Here is a 13,753-nt window from a genome sequence, read left to right on the forward strand (position 1 = left end):
TGCATAGTATTCCATGGTGTATATGTGCCACATTTTCTTTATCCAGTCTATCATTGATGGGCATTTGGGTTGGTTCCAAGTCTATGCTATTGTGAACAGTGCTGAAATAAACATATGTATGCATGTGTCTTTATAGTAGAATGATTTATAATCCTTTGGGTATATACCCAGTAATGGGATTGCTGGACCAAATGGTATTTCTAGTTCTAGATCCTTGAGGAATTGCCACACTGTCTTCCACAATGGTTGAACTAATTTACACTGCTGCCGACAGTGTAAAAATGTTCCCATTTCTCCGCATCCTTTCCAGCATCTGTTGTTTCCTGACTTTTTAATGATCACCATTCTAACTGATGTGAGATGGTATCTCATTGCGGTTTTGATTTGCATTTCTCCAATGACCAGTGATGATGAGCATTTTGTCATAAGTTTGTTGGCTACATAAGTGTGTTCTTTTGAGAAGTGTCTGTTCTTATCCTTTGCCCACTTTTTGATGGGGTTATTTGTTTTTTTCTTCTTAATCTGTTTAAGTTCTTTGTAGATTCTGGATATTAGCCCTTTGTCAGATGAATAGATTACAAAAATTTTCTCCCTTTCTGTAGGTTGCCTGTTCACTCTGATGATAGTTTGTTTTGCTATGCAGAAGCTCTTTAGTTTAATCAGGTCTCATTTATCAATTTTGGCTTTTGTTGCCATTGCTTTTGGTGTTTTAGTCATGAAGTCCTTGCCCATGCCTATGTCCTGAATGGTATTGCCTAGGTTTTCTTCTAGGGTTTTCATGGTTTTAGATCTTATGTTTAAGTCTTTAATCCATCTTGAGTTAAGTTTTCCCAACACTATTTATTAAATAGGAAATCCTTTCCCCATTGCTTGTTTTTGTTAGGTTTGTCAAAAATTTATTCTTTTTTTTTGAGACGGAGTCTCTCTCTGTCACCCAGGCTGGAGTGCAGTGGCGCAATCTCGGTTCACTGCAACCTCTACTTCCTGGGTTCAAGCGATTCTTCTGCCTCAGCCTCCTGAGTAGCTGGGACTACAGGTGCGTGCCACCACGCCTGGCTAATTTTTATATTTTTAGTAGAGACAGGGTTTCACCATATTGGCCAATTTGAGACCATACTTGAACTCCTGACCTCGTGATTCGCCCACCTCGTTCTCTCAAAGTGCTGGGATTACAGGTGTGAGCCACCCCACCTGGCCAATATTTTTATTCCTAAGTGAAATGAAGAGACTGTATTTTGAACACTAATGATATCTTATATAATCTAGCTAAACAATATTAATAGTTTTCCCTGGCTTTGTACAATGCTATACATTTAAATGTTTTAATTACATCTATATTTTGCTCCAAGGAGAGATTTAAAGCTCTTTTGACACTTGCAATCATTTTTAATTATGGTTGGCAGAAAATGATTAGGGTACTGTCACTTTAGAGCATTTCAGTATTGGCAGATTTCTGCACATGTAGACCATACAGTATCCTCTTCAGTATAAGAGTTGTGCTTTTTTTTTTTTTTTTCTTTTCCCCACTGTGTATCATTTTTTGGATTCTGTCATATGTATACTTTTTTTGGTGGTGATTTTAAAATAGTTTAGTGTGGAAATTGGACACAATTGATGGATAGAATGTTCTTCTACTGGTCAGTCACTAAATGATCTGCAAGTTTTTTGATACGATTTGCATTCTTGTGATTGCTATCCTCCTAATCCAATGCACACATAAACACCTGTCATTGACTATAATGGTTTAAATCTAAGCTATTGTGTGATTTATGATGTTGTCATTGAAGATAATGCAGGAAACATAGATTTTGAGTGGCACAGCTTGCGTATTAAATATCATTTCCTTTTAATTTTAGCATGCACATTATAGCAGAACTACAGTATTAAGACTTCTTGAAAAGAAATATAAGTCTCTGGTAAGTCTGTAATTCCTTTTTTATGTTGAGAAATAATACTACCAAAATATATATGATGTAATAACTTGAATATGCAAAGTTGTGTGGTGATAATTAATATTGGATAATGAAGCAATTCGCCTTTTATGTGATCTTAAACTACCATCCTGTGGAACATAAAGTGATAACAATAGAGACTTAAAATGAATGCAGTCAGGATAGCAATTAGAAAATATGTTTTATGTATATAGTAAATTGGCTTCTATAAATAACAAGCTGGTTTGAGAGAAGCCATATTTTTAAGCAGTAGCATGTAGTTTGATTCAGATCAAGTATTAATAAAGCCATTACTTCTATAATATAGACCCATGTTTTTCAGTGAATATTACATGACGAAAGTCATAATGATAAATACTTTTGCATTTTCAGTAATTGGTTTGAGTTATACCAAATGTAGACTTAATACTCTAAAATATATTACCAAAATCATCTACATTTGTTACTACTAGTACAACAATGTGTAAGGGTACTGAAAGAATTAGAAAGAAATCAGCAAGTCTAATAAATAATTGACAAAATGAAAAACACAAAATTTATTAAGATATTCAAATGTTATACTGATATAGCTTTGAGTCAATAAACATCGTTTATGTAGTTAGGCAGAACCTTGATTTAGAAGTCACATGAAGAAAAGATTCTGCAATTGTGATTTTTGGTTGAGTGCAGTGGAGCATAAAATGAGGGAAGGAGAACAATAATTGTTTTGTGTTTGAGAATCAAGAGAATTGAGCAGCAGAAGAAGAGAGGGATATTGAATAATAGGGTAAGAATTTATTTGTAAAGGTAAAATATACTTAAAAATTTTTAGAGAAATTGAATTTAAATAATTCTTCCTCCACATTTCATTTTTCTCTCATTCCCATTTAAATAAAACTTTGTTTTTGCTTTATGAGCATAGACTGATACAGAAAGGAAAAATAAAGAACAGGATGATTTTTCCCCATGGTTTATGTACAGATAATAAGTCACTGTTGCTATCACAGAGGCTCCAGTGAAAGTATTTCAAATAAGGTTTTTTACAGACTAATTCTTAAAATTGGTTTCTTATTTGAAAAGTTAACTATACCTTAACTTTTAACCTGCAAATGGAATTATGTCATTATAAATCATCTTAATATTTTATCAACTTAGTCAAATAGTTTATTTTATGTATATAGTGTATCAAACTTTTTTGACATTTCAACTTAAACCTCCTTTGCTCTAAAAAGCTTTCCTAAATTTACAAAGTATCAAAATATTATTCATATTATATTTATTGTTTTAAAGTAAACTTGGCCCCACTTTTGAAAATAAACATTGGGGAAAATGATGCAAGATCTGTTTATTCCCGTTGTATTTTCAGAATCAAGGATCAAATTTTGTGCATCTGTGATGGAAATTGCAGACCACTCCATCGATTTGTGTTTCTGTTCTATAAGAGATTCTTGTGTAAGAACTTTACTCATAGCAGCCTGTTTAGCATGATGATCTGCTGGTATATTTCCTCTAGCTTCTCATCAGTGCTCTCTGATGTCGTTTTCTGCAGTGATGAAATATCTGCATTGTACAACATGGTAACCATGAGCCACATATGACTGCTGAAAACTTGAAATGAGACTAAATAGGAAACTGTATTTTTAATTTTATTTAGTTTTTATTAATTTAAATTTAAATAGGCGTGTGGTTGGTGGCTACTGTATTTGTGTGGTTCTATTCTATCTTATGTTTATGACATTTTCAGTAGGTGGCATTAAGCTGTCAATTTTTGTGTATGCTGTTGGTTTTTTATAGATATCCCTGAAAAAGTTAAGATAATCTTTGTTCCTATAGCATCTCAAAGACATGAACTGGTTAAAAGTTTTGGCTGTCAGCGTAAATATTTAACCTTTAATTTTTAACAATTTGAATCTTGATTCAGTCAACCCCTAAAGGAATGGTTTCTGAAATGGCTTTATTTAGTGCCATTTTTACTGCTCTCTGAAAGTCATTTTAAAAAATGACTTGACAGCTTGGTCATTTAAATTCTCCCTTGGTTTTTCCTGTCTTATTGTACTTAACCTTTTTAAAAATCTCTGCCTTAGGGGTTAACAATTAAATGAACTGGCTGGTATATATTTGATAGTATAGGGCAATAAGTATCAAGTACAACCCTGAATTTTATAGCAAATTTGTGTCTATTTTCACAGGGGTTAGAAAAATCATTCATTATACTCTCAACTTGACTCTTTAGACTGGTATTTAAATTCACCTACTATAGATCTGCTCTCTGCTCCTGTGGTTTAAAGGGATGTCATGTAATGGGAATGTTTGTGTCCTGAGATTATTCCTTTTCTTTCCTATGATTGCTGCCTTTTCTCAAATAAAGATAGCATGTTTAAGAAAATATAAGGGAAAGAGTAGAAGGAAAAGAAGGGAGTGTAAGTAAGTGGATAGTGAAGATAAAGCTGGGTAGGAGTTGTTGCAAGGAGGGTGGATTTCTAAAGCCTTGAATGAACGAAAGAGTCTTTGAGAGAGATTATTTTGGAGACAGTGTTTTGAGTTTTCAGTTAAAGAAGCAGTCTATTGTTTGTTCTTTTGTCTTCTAATTCTTTAGAGCTTCTCTTAAGTGTATTATTTTATAAATTTTTCATGTCAAGAGTTTCCTAAAGTGTCAGTTGTTATTTTAATCCACTTCTGTTTTATTTTGTTTTTTGTTAGAAAATGGGTCGAAGGTTCTAGGTAGAGATAGGGGAGAAGTATTGAAGCAAAAAGATGTTTAATACATTGTATAATAATCCAAGCAAAAGATGATGGAACCATGGAAGAAGGATAAGACAGAATTGGGATAAATAGATGGACTCAAAATACTTTATTTAGAATGTAGGATTTAGAGGACTTTTGCATGAGGGGGTTGTGATTGAGGCCTCAGACAATTGATGATTAATGTCATTCACTGAGATAAGTAACACAGTGGGAGGCACACATTTGCTGGAAAAGATAATGATTTTTAGATTTGTTAGATTTAGTCATATTTGAAATGCAGATTTCCAGGAGGCATGGGTCTGGATCCCTGACGTTTGATTTAGAAAAGACTTGTAGATATGGGAGGGGGAGGGGTCCCCAAGACAACCCCCAGGTTTAATGATTTGCTAGGAGGAGTCATAGGATTCAGCATATGGTTATGCTCTCAGCTATCATTTATAACAATGAAAGGATACAAAGAACAATCAGCAAAGAGGAAAAAGTTCATTCAGTGAAGTGTGGAAGATATGAAATCGCTTCCAAGAGTCTTTTCCCCACTAGAATCACATAAGACATGCTTAATTCTTTCAGCATTGAATTGTGGCAACTTATGTGAAATGTTATATACCAGGGAAGCTCATTAGAAACTCAGTGCCTGGTTTTTGTTTTTGAGGAAGGGCTGCTGATCACATGGAAACCCTCTGCCTCGTACATACCAGGGTCCAAGACTCCTAGAGGTAAAGCAGGTATTCCTCATAACCACATTATTTGTGTAAACATTGTCAGCCATTCTCAGCTCTCAGAATGATGACAGCCCTCCTGAAATCCAAATTCCTAGATGCTATCAAAATCCCACCTTGTAAGGAGGCCTTTTCTAAAGATAGAAGTCCTGCCATGTTACCTCTTTTCTGCATGCGACTGAGGCCATAAAAATGAACGAGATGGGAAAATCCAGTGATTCCTTGATGCTACAATTATGAACTTGCTTCTTTTCAAACCTTCATTTTCTTTCCTATCTAAAGCTTAATTAATCCTTCCTTCCACTTGGATTCCATCTGCTTCTTCCTCTTGTATATATTTTTTTTCTATCAGCTCTCCCCTTTCTCTCCTATATAGTCAAACTCTTCCTCTCTGTTGGCTTCCCCCAGTAACATTTAAGCATAACCATATCCTTCTAACCTGAAAAAGAGTTTAATCTTGACTCTAAGATATAGTTGTTGGTCTGTTTTAAAATTTTTCCTCGCTGTCTTTCTTGAAAATAAAAATTATGCTAACTGCCTTTACTTTTTCACTTCCTATTCCTTTATTTGGTATAGTCTGGCTTTATTCACCAAACTCCTCTGAAACTGATCTTTTCAAGGTCCCCAACAACTGCCTTGTTACCAGACTTAACAATTATCACACCGTATATCACTGGTGACTTTTATTTTTTTTTGGGAATTAGGGTAAGAGGCCATCGATGGGTAGGCAGGTGCTGAGGAAAGGGGAGAAGATTTGAAGCCGCTGCTTGTGGAGAATGAGAGGAGGAGTTAGAATGGAGACTAGTAGGAGAATCGCTGGGTACAGTAGGGGTTGGAGATCATTTTTTTATTGTGACTCTTTTGTTTGACTTATGAGATTTTTCTTTATCAACTTTTAGCAATTCTGGTATTTGAGATGGAAATAAAGACTTGATTCACTTGATATTTTGCTGCCTGGGTAGGAGGAAAAGATTCTAAGGCAAAGGAACTGGACACGATAGTTTCCAAAGTTACGGTCATGGCCACAGAGTTTTTGCATCTTTCACTATAAAATATAAAGTATAGATTTATTTCTGTGCAATGACACCAACATTATAACATTATTGTATTTGTTGGTCCACAAATATTTTCACGGTGTTCACCAGAGTGATGCCATAGTTAAAATGTAATTGAGGAGGCTGAGCTTTAATGGCTAGAAAGGTACTATACTAAATATTTTTCTCAAATATTTCTCCAAAGCATTTTTACAGCTTTGACTTTTAATTCTTGGACTTGAGGGCTGCAAAGTTCTGGAATTAATAACTTATTATTTCATCAGATAACTACAGCCATTCAACAGTGTATTCAGTACTTTGAACTGTGTAAGACTAGGAGAGCTGAGGAAGCCTTGGGACATTCAAAGCACTGCAGTAAGTATTACTTCCTCTGTTACATACTCTTAAAAATGGGAAATTTTATTAGTAAATAGAGTTTATTAGTAACTTTTATTTTTAAATGATTGTTACTATGGTAAATGAGGTCACTTTTATTAATGACATTGGAAAATATATTTTACACATAAGATACACTATAATCATTATTTTCTATAACAGATCTACATTTGAAATTAATATACAACCATACTGATTCTTATTAGATGCAGTTCTTCAATTCATACTAGGGTATATAACCTAATCTGTTATATTGCAATAATATACAGTCCATTCTTTCCCCTACAGTAATGTATCAGTCATCTAATCAGGCACATATGCACTTTAATGGGAGAAAAACTTCCATAAAATGTTGTTTTTATTTTTGAACACCCCGTGTCACCCCGTGATCCTTCTTTGCTTATTTTCTGTCTGAGCTAAAATGTCCCGAATGCTTCGTAATCTGGCCCCAATTTCTCTGTATGATCTCTTCTCTAGTTATTGACTAAAATGAATCTTCTCTTAGTCTTTTTTGCATACCAATGCCTATACAACATTATTTTTACTCCTACTGCCCCATCCATAATTCCCTACACTAATAGATATCTTATTTATCATGAAAGAAGAAATTGTATTTTATTAATTTTTTTAGACAGAGTCTCGCTGTGTCATCCAGGCTGGAGTGCAGTGGCATGATCTCGGCTCACTGTAACCTCTGCCTCCCGGGTTCAAGCGACTCTCCTGCCTCAGCCTCCCAAGTTGCTGGGAGTACAGGTGCCTGCCACCACACCCGACTAATTTTTTGTATTTTTAGTAGAGATGGGGTTTCACTGTGCCGGCCAGGCTGCTCTTGAACTCCTGACCTTGTGATACCCCCACCTCAGCCTCCCAAAGTGCTGGGATTACAGGCCTGAGCCCCTGCTCCTGGCAGAAACTGTATTGTAAATTTCAAGGCTTCCCTGCCTATTCTGAATTTTTCTTGCTCTTGCTTATGTCACACGATTTGCCATGTGAACCTGATAGCTTTTATTGTTCTGTTGTTTTTATGTTGTTTCCTTAAGCATATAGTAAGCTCTTTTGAGAGTATGACGATATCTTATACTTTTCTTCATTCTTGGGTAAATTTCTTTATCTAACGTAAAGCAAGGGGGATGGTGATAGAGCAATAATTAATGGGTTTCACAAGCTAGTGTTTAGTAGGGGAGGAGAAAGTGTAGAAGTTATAATTTATTCTTCAAGAGAAGGAAAAAGACATATAAGTTCATGTGTTATCTCATTTACAGACTTACAGATTTCTCTAATTTCTTGATATTAAAATGTAATATTTAGCTCCTTTCCCCCCATTACTCTCTCAGCCCTTCATGGTTTTGCTCTCTTCCCTATCTACTAAAGACCCCAGGGTGCCTTACTGCATTTGTTGTTGTTGCCATGTTTTTAAAAGAATTCTTGCGCATTTCTCTTTCAGAGTTTTCTGCCTGAAGTTGCCCAACTTTAGGTCAATTCAATTCTGTATGTTTTCTGGTACTCAGGAAATTAAGCAGAGAGTATATGGCTTGGTAGTAAATATATATTTTCTGGCTTCAGTTGCTCTCTCTCTGTTGCTTTGGAATCCTCCTAGATGTTCTTTCTTCAGGGTTCCATAACAGCTATTACAAGCCCTTGTCAGTCTCATCGAACCCTCTGCTTTGCTCCTGCCTGATTCTCTCTCAGGAGGAGGAGCCCTTGTTTACTCTCTCATTAAGAAAAATGGAACTTTCCAGATATGAATTCTCTAAGTGTCTTGCTTCTTTGTATGCAAATATATATTTATGTGCCCTAATCAATATTTCCTCTTCTTAGCCTGCAAAGAAGAGATGTTTTGTTTTAGATTGGTGTCTTGATTCTTTTATCTTCTCTGTATGTGTGTGTGTGTGTGTCTTTTAAGAACCAGAACATTGCTTGTGTGTTTGTGTGTGTGTTTGTGTGTGTGTTTGTGTGTGTTTTAAGAACCAGAAGATTGTTATTATTGTGTCTCACTTTCTACTGGCACTTTTCCCTGCATCCTCTAACCTTCTCGTGTGTCTTTCATATTAAAATATTGAACAAGTTCTTTGCTTCATTGTGTGCCTTACCTCTCTGCTTCCCATTAGAGAAGAGCTCTTCTATTCTAAGTAGTCTCTATACTCCCAGGTCCCGTTCTTTACCTTATATTCACTTTTCAGCCATGGAAATAAGGCTTTTATTTCTTCTGCTCCATGACCTTCCCATGTATCAGCATCTCCTCTTTCTTGTCCTACTTCTACAGCAGTTGCTTTCACTCTTTGTCATGGTAACATTCTTGTTTAGAGTTCCTCATTCTCTAAGTTTTTCTTGGTCACTTGAAAATCTCTTTCTTTTTCTTTGTATGTTTGTACTCATAAAGATTTTGTCCTTGGCTCTTTTCTCACCTTAGTCTACCTGCTGTCTTGGGAGGAAACTGTTTACTTTCATGGTTTCAAATATTATATATTTATATATAAATGGTGACTGGAATATTTGAGACCACATCCCTTTCCTGAATTTCACACACACGCACTCACCTTATTTAGTGTCTCTATCTGGATGTTACATGGGCACTTTGAATTAAAATATTAAAGATTGAAATCACAGTTTTTTTCCCTTTTTAGACTGTCTATTTTTTTTAGACAAAGTCTCACTCTGTCACCCAGGCTGGAGTGCAGTGGCGCGATTTTGGCTCACTGCAACCTCCGCCTCCCGGGTTCAAGCAATTCTCGTGCCTCAGCCACCATAGTAGCTAGGATTACAGGCGCTTGCCACCATGCCTGGCTAATTTTTGTATTTTTAGTAGAGACGAGGTTTCACCATGTTGGCCAGGCTGGCCTCAAACTCCTGACCTCAGGTGATCACCTGCCTCAGCCTCCCAAAGTTCTGGGATTACAAGCATGAGCTACTGCGCCTGGCCTTCTTTTTAGAATTACTTAAATAGAAAAAAACTTTACTCTGAACAAAGATACTTGAATTAGGACCTTGAGTTTTCTTATCTTCTCTCATTCTTTCACTCTCCATATGTAATCATTCCTAAGGCATATTGATTTTATTTTCTTAAACTTTTATTTTTACCACTCTTCTGCATTCCTTTTACTAATGTTTTGTTCATGATTTTCTTGATAGATCTTTTTATTTCAGACTTTGACCTTCTTTTATTCACTTTTATATTGCCATCAGAGCCTGATTTCCACAGTTCATATTTATTACTTTGCTGCTTAAAACCCTTTGATGTCTTCCCAATTTCCCCTATAATAAAGTCCAGATTCCCTATGAGGCTAAGTCCCTCCATGATCTGCCCCTTCTAGTCCCTTCTCTTCCACTTGTTCTCCTCATGCTCTGGTCGGATCAGATTATTTGCCATACTCTGGATTGGAAGCCCAGTTTCATGGTTCTTAATGGTTTTTGACACTAGTGTTCAGGATCTTGTATAGAATAGGTACTCAACAGACTTTGAATGTGCAGGTGAATGAGTGAATGACAAATAACATTTTGGGAGATGTCTATATCTTAGAGATTCTAATTTCACTTAGATGTGTGCTTGTTAATATGATCTTTTGTAATATTGGCTTTTAATTGGTGGACTTAAACAGTAACTAACATTTTCTATTAACTTTCTTCTGCCCTTAACTTACTTTTGAAGTTCCTCTTCAGTGACAGATAACTGTGACAATCTTATGGTATTTATTTTAGAATGGACACTATATGTATACTATTCCTTTCTGAGGCTGCTTTTTAAGATGATTGCTTTTCTTTGGGGTTTTATTGTAAAAGATCTTAGGAAACAATAAGGAAAATAAATAATTAAAAGATTTTAGACCAACAGTGTCTCCATTCTAACCTGTAGCCTTGTTTATTGTCTAGAAGGGAATGAAGACAGGTACTGTAAAATATAATGACGCTAAATAAATGTTCTGGTTTGCTTCTCTTTTAAGGAAAAAAGCAGAAAACTTTCTACTACTTAGGACGAGAATTACAATATATTTATTTCATTCACTCACTGTGCCTTTTAGGAAGATTATTGATCTATAAACAAGGCAGAAAATTATTTCCTATTAAGCTGAAGAATAAAAAAGGTAAGTACAATTAGGAGAAATAAGTTTTGTTAAGATATGCTAAGATTCATATATGATGAAGTATTCAAACTTGGAAATTTGACATGTTCCTTTCTACGGTACTTAGCTACATACCTTTTAGTCTATTGGTAGCTTATACACTTCGAAGTGTTTGTTTTCTTTTAGTTTTCAGTGTGTAGTTTTTCCTATATGTATTTTTTGTTTATTTGTTTTTGTTTTTGTTATTCCTTCAGCCTTTAGGAATCCAGATATAGATTTAGAACTAGAAGACCTTAAGTTCTCATTCCATTATAAACTAGTTGTGATCTTTTGGGAAAATCACTTAACCTTTGTTGTTTCAGTTTCTTTATCTGTAAAAATTGAATTGTGAAATCAGTAATATTTGGCTTGCAGAATTTTTGTGATCACAGAGAAATGAGGTTTGCAAATACTGTTTTATAAACTGCAAAGCCCTGTGTCATTTTATATATTACCATATTATTTTTACCCTAAGTCTCATTTACTTTTTTCCTGTCAAACTTCAGCACATGCCGTTAGTATATTCTTAAACTCTTAAGGGAATTAAAAATGATAACTAAGAATATAGTATATAACAGGGACCAGCAAACTGTTTTTTTTTTTTTTTTTTTGTAAAGCACCACATAGTAACATAGTAAATATTTTAGGCTGTTTTGGCCACATACTACTTTTGTATATTCTATGTGTGTACGAAAAAAGAGTTAATGCAGCAGGCCTGAAACAGCTATCCTTAGAAAGGCCTGTTTGCAAGGTTGGACCTTGGCTGGGACCTAGGAACTTGGATTTCCTATTATTTCTAGAACTGATGAGTGCCTAAACTGTGCACTGTTCACCACCTAAACTGTACAATGTTAATTATGTGGAGTATCTGGTTTTCTTTTGGGAGTTTAAAATTTTGGCGTGTGCTAGGTAGAGTGTGCTTACATACTTAGATCCCCCAAAAACCTAAGGGACTGGTTTTCTATTGAGTTTTCTTGGTAGATGACATTTCACATGTGTTGTCATAACTTGCTGCTGAAATAATTAAGTGTATTTTCTATGACTCAACCAGGAGAGGACGCTTAGTAGTTTATACTGGTTAGCTCTGGACTTCACCCTGTGCACTTTTGCGCTTTGATTTTTGCTTTGTATCCTTTTGTTACAGTAAATCATAGCTGTGAATACAATTGTATGCTGAATCCTCTGAGTCTTCTTAGTGAATCATTGAATCTGGGCATGATTTTGAGGACCTTGGACACATTTAAAAAATGTGAAATCCATTCCTATCTTGTGAGCCTTATAAAATCAGTCCACAATGGCTATAGTTTGCTGACCCCTGGTATAGAGTATATTTATTTTGAATACTCTTTTATACTGTTTTGTAGCTTTTTAAATTTCTCTAAATCTTTTCTTCTCAGTTGATTGTGAGCTTCTTGAGAAAAGACATTGCCTTATATACATCTGTTGTAGTTCCCATGGTAGTGCCACATAATTGTATGCATCATGAGCACTCAGAAGATAATTGACTTTTAATAAAAGAGCTATCATTTTATAGGATACTGTTGAACTTTACAGAAATATACTAATGTATACTTGTGATGGTGCAGTGTTCAGCTTACATTTATATGTTTGTCATCCATAATTTATTTATCATTTTGTATTGACTTTTAACATCTTCATTTTGGCCTACCAGATATTATAGATCACCTGAAAATTGAGTTTCTAGAGGTTTATTCTACTATGTTAGACTGTGTTAGACTAATGTTAGGTCAACATTCACCTTTAAGTTTCACATGTGATTTCACTAGACTGTTTTAATGTAAGCCTCTAGAGCAAGAGTTGGTAAATTTTGTCTGTGGTCCACATTTGGTCTACTATCTTGTTTGTACACTTGTGAGCTAAGAATGGTTTTTATGTTTTTAAATTGTTGAAAAAAATTAGGGTGTTTTGTAATATGTGAGAAATATACATTAAATTTTAGTGCACACAAAGTTTTATTGGTGAATGGCCATACTCATTTATTTGCATATCATCTACATATATTTAGTGCTACCACGGCAGACTAGAGTATTTGTGACAGAGACCATTTGGCCACAAAATCTAAAATATTTATTCTCTAGTTCGTCAAAGAGGAAAGTTTGCTAAGCCTTGTTCTACAGTTTTTTTTTTTTTTTTTGAGATAGAGTCTTGCTCTGTCACCCAGGCTGGAGTGCAGTGGCCAGATCTCAGCTCACTGCAAGCTCCGCCTCCCGGGTTTACGCCATTCTCCTGCCTCAGCTTCCCAAGTAGCTGGGGCTACAGGCGCCTACCACCACGCCCGGCTAGTTTTTTGTATTTTTTTGGTAGAGACGGGGTTTCACCGTGTTAGCCAGGATGGTCTCGGTCTCTTGACCTCGTGATCTGCCCGTCTCGGCCTCCCAACGTGCTGGGATTACAGGCTTGAGCCACCGTGCCCGGCCTGTTCTACAGTTTTGTGTAGATAAATCAGCTGGACCAGCTTGGCAAACTGAATTTTACTACTTCTAATTGAATAAACTCAAATAGCCTTGATCAGATTCATACATCTTTCTATCATAGGTTTACCTTAAGTGATTGGTTCAAAATAAATGGTAAAACTGTATCTTTACATAGCACCTACAACATTGCTTGCCTTACTGTGTTTTAATTTGTATGTAATTTCTTCTGGAGTCTTCTATCTGAGATTATAGCTCCCTTCTGCCTGATTGCCCAATAGTCTGTACAAAAACTCAATTATATAGATGGGTAGATTGCAAAAATTTTCTCCCATTCCGTAGGTTGCCTGTTCACTCTGATGGTAGTTTCTTTTGCTGTGCAGAAGCTCTTTAGTTTAA

General features: G+C 35.4%; 1 protein-coding gene across 1 annotated transcript in view; it reads left to right on the plus strand.

The window, feature by feature from the left end:
- The window catches only part of TBC1D32 (TBC1 domain family, member 32), a 226,783-nt gene that overhangs the window by 32,903 nt on the left and 180,127 nt on the right, over positions 1–13,753 (plus strand). Inside the window, exons 10-12 of the mRNA XM_011942960.1 lie at positions 1,857–1,916; positions 6,714–6,804; positions 10,764–10,904. Of these exons, the coding sequence (XP_011798350.1) occupies positions 1,857–1,916; positions 6,714–6,804; positions 10,764–10,904 (292 nt within the window). The remainder of the gene's footprint in view (positions 1–1,856; positions 1,917–6,713; positions 6,805–10,763; positions 10,905–13,753) is intronic.

The sequence above is a fragment of the Colobus angolensis genome, unplaced genomic scaffold, assembly GCF_000951035.1.
Source record: "Colobus angolensis palliatus isolate OR3802 unplaced genomic scaffold, Cang.pa_1.0 Scaffold213, whole genome shotgun sequence".
NCBI lineage: Eukaryota > Metazoa > Chordata > Mammalia > Primates > Cercopithecidae > Colobus > Colobus angolensis.